This window comes from Anopheles maculipalpis, chromosome 3RL (genome assembly GCF_943734695.1).
Source record: "Anopheles maculipalpis chromosome 3RL, idAnoMacuDA_375_x, whole genome shotgun sequence".
NCBI lineage: Eukaryota > Metazoa > Arthropoda > Insecta > Diptera > Culicidae > Anopheles > Anopheles maculipalpis.
Genome location: NC_064872.1, coordinates 3,315,160 through 3,322,670, shown reverse-complemented (window position 1 = coordinate 3,322,670; position 7,511 = coordinate 3,315,160). Strand labels below are relative to the sequence as shown.

Genomic DNA, 7,511 nt, shown 5'->3' with positions numbered 1-7,511 from the left:
TTCGGAAGAATCCATATACTCCAACAATAAAATAAACCTGAAGAATGGAAGAATCTGTTTCTCTAGCTACCCGTTTACTCCAGTATCCACACACATACAAAATGGCAAAATAAATAAACCAAATGTGATCCAACATTATTCATATAATAAGCCAACAAAAAAACAAGAGCCAAGTTTCGTGTTTTAGTAATCGTTTTAATTTTAATTACACATTATTTTCTCTTTTCCCGTTAAAAAGGGCCTTTAAATATTTTAATATGACCGTTGGATAAGGAACTGCACACGCTGCGCTGCTGTTTTTGTTTGTAAGTTTAACTTCTCTCCCCGGGAACTAGCGATGATGATTGTACCTTCTCTCAACACTGTCGTACCGTCGTAGCGTTACAGGAGCTAACAGCCATCAACGCCACATTCCGGAAGATTGATTGCTTTTTGGCCAGTGTTCGGGTGTTGTGTTTGCATTCCTGTTCCTGGTCGATCTCGAGGAAGGAATCACTTTTGCGCTTCCGGCATAGCGTTTGCTGGTCGAACCCAATTGCTGAAGTAGTATCCCGATGGTTGGATAGATGGTCGGGATTGTTGTTGCTGCTGCCGCTACTGCTGGACAGATCAGAAGATGATAGCCGCTCCGTGTCGGTGACAAACTCCGGTGCTGGCGAGACCGTTGGAGAGAGCGTTTTGTTGGTACGCTTTTTGTAAGGACCACGTTGTTTGCGTTGGGGCTTGTTGGCGGTTGTTCCTTCAGCTGATTTCTTCAAATGTTGCTTGGCGAGCGATTTTTGGAGTAGTTCGGCTTGCTGATTCAGTAGATAAAGAGCCGGTGTCAACTGATAGTCCAACTGTTGCTGGTGTTGCTGAGAAGCAAACTGTTGCGCCGTCTGGTCGAGCTGTCCACCGTATGAGTACGGATTGTAGAACATAGCTGCCGCTTCTGGTGGATAGTAGCCCATGATTCCGGCAATCATTTGCTGCTGTTTCTGAGCCTGGTGTTGATGTTGTTGCTGTTGCTGGTGGTAGTAGTACTGTGGATCTACACCATAACTGACACCACCGTAAGAACTGGCGTTAAACGTTTGGTTGTACATTTTCTTTCGAACTTTGGTTTTTACACACGAGTCTGTGTATTCGACGATTGGCTTAGCTGAACTGTGCTGATTTAACCCGATGTACGATCACTTTATACCGATATTACAGGTAAGAGTCGTCTGAGGGCGAGAGCAAAAAGGACACACATCGAAGGGAAAAGGACTTCATTCTATGTCTTTCTCGATCCTACCTATTCTTCCCTTCCTACACTTGTGTGTGATCTCCCTTTCTGGTAATAGAGAGGTAGATCCTTCATGTGCGTTGCCTGTCTGTCAGAGCCGTTTGTACCTGTGAATCCGATAGTATAAGTACTTTACTATCCCTGACAAAGGTATAATAGATATTAGGGTTAGCTACCAACCAGCTTTGAAATTGCAAACTTTAGATATTTTTTTATATTTATGGTAGACAGCTAATAATCTTAAAAGAATGGCTTTCATAATAAAGGTTTTTTCATATTTTTTTGCAAATTATACTTTAGCTCTTGCACGCGTTAATTGATTGTCCTAAAAGTAGCGTATCGTAACTGGCTCTTTGAATTGTAAAAATAAATTTAAAGCTTTATAATAGTTTATCACCTCAAACAAAAGGGACACGCAACATTACCCCAATTTTTCTTTTCTTTTTTGGCGTATACGAATCCGAAGGACACACAGCTTTGTCTGCCAATTTACTCGGTACGCCCATCATTTCATACGTGTTTTGTCCGTTAAATCATAAAACGGACGACCTTTAGATAGCATACTCATACTGGGGGAAGGCGTATTCCTCCCACTGAATCTTGGTAGTGGCCAAGGCCCACCCCGTTTCATAAAAACGCGAAAAATGGGCCTCAGGTAGAGAGTGGATGGAATATTCCGCAGGATATCACTCTTCTGGGTAGAATTATTTCGCTCAAGTATACCTAACGAGAGTATTCGGATCATGAACTCGGGGTCCTCTGAGATTGGGCGGTTCCCTAGTTGCCGCCCCTTTCACTACCTGTGCCTCCAGTGTACCTCCCCCAGATACCTCATTCTCTCTCACTGTGCCGTAAGCGACTACGGACTGTGTTATCCTTTTGGTTTAAAGAGTTAATTTATCATGTAAACATTGACCGCCGGGGTCTCATCAACCTCTCTGGGACATGACCTGGGAGACGAAGGGTGTGTATACCTGTTGTTTCTTTTCTGATCGCCACACGCATACTAGGACTTTCGGAGAGATAATCGCAATTGTCTTGAAACACATTAGGGACAGAAGCTGTAGGCTACTCACCAGGGTGCACAAGGTAAAAGTGTTTTTGCGCTTTGCGGATCGCAACGAACAAAGAAAAGTCAATTTCACGTACACTGCCCCTTTTTTGGTTTCGGATATGGGTTTGCCCTGTTTGCAGCATCCCAGGGTGCGGATCAATAGGATGGGGTTCTTCGACGTGTCCAGAGATTTATTAAGCGGAGGTGACGCACTAAACAAATATAGGGATTTTTGCAGAAGAAGGTAACATCGATCTTGCTAAGCTATTATCCTATAATGGTAACAGAGTAAGGCCGTGTTGCCTTTTGAACCCGTTGCCGTGGCAACTCAATGTGATTTCATCTTAAGCATCCTTTAATAATAGTCCATAAGCCAATTGCTTTTCCTTTATGAAATTATACTTCACGAATTCTATTTCATCAACTTCTTATCAGCCGTCTATCAGCTTATAAAGACACTGTTCTAGCAGTGAAAGTTAACTTATGATTATTTGTTTCACTTTAACGGTATCCATTCGAGCGATCTTGAATTTGATCCTTATTTTTCTTTTAATCGTACTACTCAACTACAAATCAACCGTTGGTTTATCAATTCTTAATTTTCGAATAATCGATTCTTGTAATAAATTTTTCCTGATCCAATTACTAATTATAAAAAAATAACGCATTTTGTGCGTATAATAATCTCCTTGACACGACCCTTAACTCTATTGTTGAAAAATCGATATTTCTTCAAGAAATAGAGTAAACATATAAACACGATCCAGCATGTCTGTCGTACAAACATACGCCACCGCCAATTGGTTTCATTGATTCGATACACAAGAGCTTTGCGCCATCAGCTCCACATTCCGGAATATGGAGAACCGTCGGCCCGATTGGGCCAACGCCGCCGCCGTCCGCGGAAGTCTGCCGGAATGATGATGCCGTGAAAGACTCGCCGATATGGCTTCCTGTGAGCATCCGGGTACACTGCACGGCTTGTACGATGGTGTACAGTTCATCATCCTCGCACCAGCAGTAACCGGCAGGCGGGAAGCACCAGCCGTCGTTCCCCACCTGTACCTTGGGTCGTACGGGATGAAACTGTTTCCTTGGACCGCCGCCATCATAATCGGTGGTTCGACGTACATCGGTGGTTCGAGCAACATCTTCAGCTTCTGACGGATCATATCGGTTAGATCAAACTGGTACATTCCGGCCGCCGAAGCATGTTGTTGCTGCTGCTGCTGTTGTACCTGTGCCGGTGCATCCTGTTGGTGGTTCCGTTTGCGCTTGATTGATGGTTTTTTACCGGCGGTGGAGGTGTTGCTGCTCGACACTTTACGAACTTTCGCTGTACTAGCGTTCTTCTCGCGCACCGGTTTTGAGTTCTTTTTCAATTTGCCCGCTGGTGTTTGGTTCTTTTTGGCTGTCGACGTCGTTGGTTCCTGTTGTGGATCCTGGCTATTGGTTAGGTCGATCACCGTCGGGATGTGATGTGCACTCGATTTTGTTCGCATTTTGAGTTGCGTTGTGCGCGTGCGTACCGTACCGTTGTATCCTCAAGACTAACTGGGACTAAACGTGATCGTTCGATCGAGTTGCCTTTGGATACCAACACAAACGTAAACGAACCCGTACCAACCAACACTGGTATAGAGCTTCGAGTTGCAAAACTATTGTCTCTTTTGTGTATTTTCGGTACGAAAACAAAACGCCACTCGCCCGCTAGAACTTATTCTTAGTATCAGTGTACAGAGGCGGCCATCTATTGTTCTGGACAGCAGCATGCATTGACACCCGTTACGATCGAGGTACGTAAAAAATGAACACAATGAAACCGTCGACCTCTGGTGTATTGAGAGGAACAATTGTCGTGTCCAGTGCGTGCATGATTTTACCAACCACTGGACCAGTAAGACAATTCCACGAAAGGACGGATTTGTGGTTTATTGGCTGCGCAGTTTTGGTACTTAGGAGTAAATGCTTTGATGTCGCAAATCGAACTCAAATTTAGTCTTGGGGGGATTACATTTATTGGTGATGTTCCAGCCCTGGTAGGGCCTAGGGGTAAACTAAGACAAGGAAGCCAGAATTTTTGGCAGGCCTTTAGAGTGTTTTTGTTGATAAAAAAAAAGTTGGCCAATATCACGATCAGTATCAAATCTTATCCGTATCGTTCCACCGGACGTTGGATTAACCAAAACCTGGTCTTCCTCCAAATTGAAAGGGGCCTGAAGATGAAGCTTAGATCGAATTGTATGTTTTCATGATTTTCTCGACCACTGTCTGGATTAAACATCAGTCTAGGGCTGCCGAGAGCTGTCTCGTGTAAGGTTCAAGTTGGGGCCACGTTAAAGGAAAGTAAGTCCGGCCTTCAAACTGCTCGATTCGCCACTGCACGCCATCCCCCTCTTGTCACAGGATGGAGACTTCTAAGGGCATTTCTTGAAGGGGTCCCAACACTATTTCCGGTTGAAGCCTCAGAAGGGCTAAATCCGCCTCTGGGACTTATTGTCACATTTAGAAACAGATTCGAGTTTTGACCAAGGCCCCCCTGCGGCCGTACTGTCAAAGAAGAAGAAATGGAAGAAGGTTACATAAAAAAGACTTCTATTTTTTATTTTTTTACATACTTAAATTAATATTGATTACAATAAGCACAGCGATCGATTTCGCTGAACGTTTACGTTAAGGAACAAGCACTTTTTGTTCATCATCTGCCATCACGGGCACCCACCGCTCTCTCTAGCGTAGTGTCGGCATGGGGCCACCCTCCAACGCATCGACTGTGGTGGGCTTGAGAGCGGAGGCTCTTGGACATTTGCCCGTTTGCCAGTAGCTTTGCGCTAGAAGCTCAACATGGCGAAAGATCGATTCAATGCGTACCTTACTCGTCGTCTGATCGATGCTGGATGCTGGTGGAATAGAGGGGATCGTTGTATTCCTGGTACCGGCTTTAGGGAGAACGTGAGCCGTATGAGTAGTGTTGATCCTTCTTCGCTTTGGTGCATTTGTGCCGTTCGTAATATCATGCAGAGCAGTATCGGTCGAGTAGGTTCGTTTCATGGTGCTATTGTTGCCAATGGCAACCGATGGTGGATTCTGCACGTAGAAGTTTTGCTCATGTTGTTGTGATTTGTTATACCAGTGAGACCTTGGATACGCTGCAGTAGAGGAGACTTGTTGAGATGTTCTTCCCGAGAAGTGGTTCTCGTGTTGATTATTGGTATATCCACCCGACTGCCCATTCCAGTACGTTGAGTGCTGTGAGGACGACGAAGCGCCATAGTTGTTGTAGTTGTCTCCACCGTGTTGTTGTTGGTAAATTGATTGTGTGGTTCCGTAATAACCACTGTTTGTACCATTTATAGACGGTTGCTGTTGGTACTGCTGTGAAACAATGTTCGCCATGATGCTCTGAATGCGAAAGATGATGCCTAGCTGTAGCACTTTGAAGAGTCAACAGGGGAATGATTACACGATTCGCTTGACCGCTGGTTTATAAGCAACGAAAGTATGGCGAAGGTAACTTAATTACGTCCTTAGGATTAAGGAGCCTTCCCAGCAGTCTTGAATTGCGTCGAGACGACTTGTAAAGGGTTGCTCCTTTTCTGACGAGGTACACACGGGTACGGGACGATCGTGCCCCCTACCTGCAATTCGTCCAGTCGCCAGTGTGATCGGTCAGTATTCTGTCTGCCCTATGTAAGGTAGTATACCTGACCTGAGTTAAATCTATATGCCCAAGATACAGACTTGAGGATCGCAAATCTCTTGTAGGTAATAGAATGACAGGGTAACAATCACGACAAATTCTGGTCATCCTAAATCTTATGTCCCGGAGCAGTCAATTCATAATTGTGCACGTAAAAACCCACTGCTGCGGAGGTGCTTTCGATGAGTGCGATATTTCTTTGCCGTCAAGGTAAAGAAAAGAAAAATACTAAATCCATTTGCTTGGTCGCCAGCAGGGTGCGGCCACAATCCAATATAAGGATTAGCATTAGCATGCAATGATCGGCTGTAGCCTTTACCTTCCACGACACAGGTTGCAACGAAGTTATCCGTTTTTTGCGCCGGATGTTTTTTCCTCTGCAGGATGACCGATAGGGTGATTTTTGGCGGAGTGTTAGATCGCAGTAGGAAGTGATCATGTGCTTTCCTAAACATCCGGAATAGAACAAGTGATCCTATCATAACATTGCCTGTCCTTGTGTGGCCGCACGCGTCCCGGATATGCATTGAGTGAGGGTTTTCCCCCGGTAGATTCCCATTCATTATTTTGTCTAGTCGTTTGTGCCTGGTGTCTGTTACGTAATGCTCGGAAAACCCGCAAGTATGTAACCCATTCTATAACGAGTTAACATTAATGATGGCAGGGCGGATATCCTTGAAGTTCGAAGCCACAGGCAGTCAATATTAATTTCATTTTTCCTTTCATTTAGTATGAGAACGCTCGCAGAAGGAAAAGGAGAATGAATCAGAAACTAGAGAAATCACTTGGCGGAAAGAACTCGCTCATAAAGGACTCTGACCATGGCGTGTATTTTTTTTTTAGGGAAAATAGCTGAATAATCGATGACATTAGGAATTAGAGCATCCAGATCTTTGTACAAGAGAAAAGGAAATTTATATGAACAAACTTGAGAGTCTAAAGCTTGGATTGTTATAACCGAGCGATTATGAAGGCATGAAACATATTAGCAACAAAAAAAAAAACAAAAATTGATTTTCATCTCGTCGCCCTTTCACTATATTAATGTCCACTCGTTGATTAGACTCCCTTCTCTCGCCGCCAACAATTCTAGACTTGTATCGGACATATACTCACCATGCCGACTCCTGTCTATCGTGCTCTGATGATCCTCGATTGCGCCACCGTTCAAACTCCTTTGCGAAGTTACGTCAACATTACGACCTCCAGCAGTCTCCTAAACAATAAGAATCCATGGTGTATTACGTCAGGTTGCGTCGAAATTCGATCCTAATTGCTTCCTCTCACACTCGCAGCGTGTGGTCACCCAGCTGTAACGGGGACAAATTAGCTTCGCTACGGGGTTACTACAGCGCACGTCCAATCAGATGTCCAATAAAGTTAAGTCTTCATTCTGCCCTTGTTTGTGTTTGCCACTTTTGGTCGGATCTTGCGGGGTCTCGAAAATCTTAACAGGATTATAAAACTAAACCTTGCCCAGGCTACCGACA

The 7,511-nt window shown here is 44.4% G+C and overlaps 1 protein-coding gene across 1 annotated transcript; it reads right to left on the bottom strand.

Annotated features, from left to right (window-relative positions):
- Window positions 1-356: 356 nt before the first annotated feature.
- On the bottom strand, window positions 357-1,083 carry LOC126565427 (uncharacterized). Its single transcript, XM_050222608.1, has one exon. It carries the CDS (start codon window positions 963-965, stop codon window positions 357-359), a length of 609 nt encoding a protein of 202 aa, XP_050078565.1. The 5' UTR covers window positions 966-1,083.
- Between the last annotated feature and the right edge of the window lie 6,428 nt (window positions 1,084-7,511).

What these genes read in the sequence shown, in the direction of transcription:
- LOC126565427 (XM_050222608.1), bottom strand. Translation starts at nt 965, where the DNA reads ATGATTGCCGGAATCATGGGCTACTATCCACCAGAAGCGGCAGCTATG.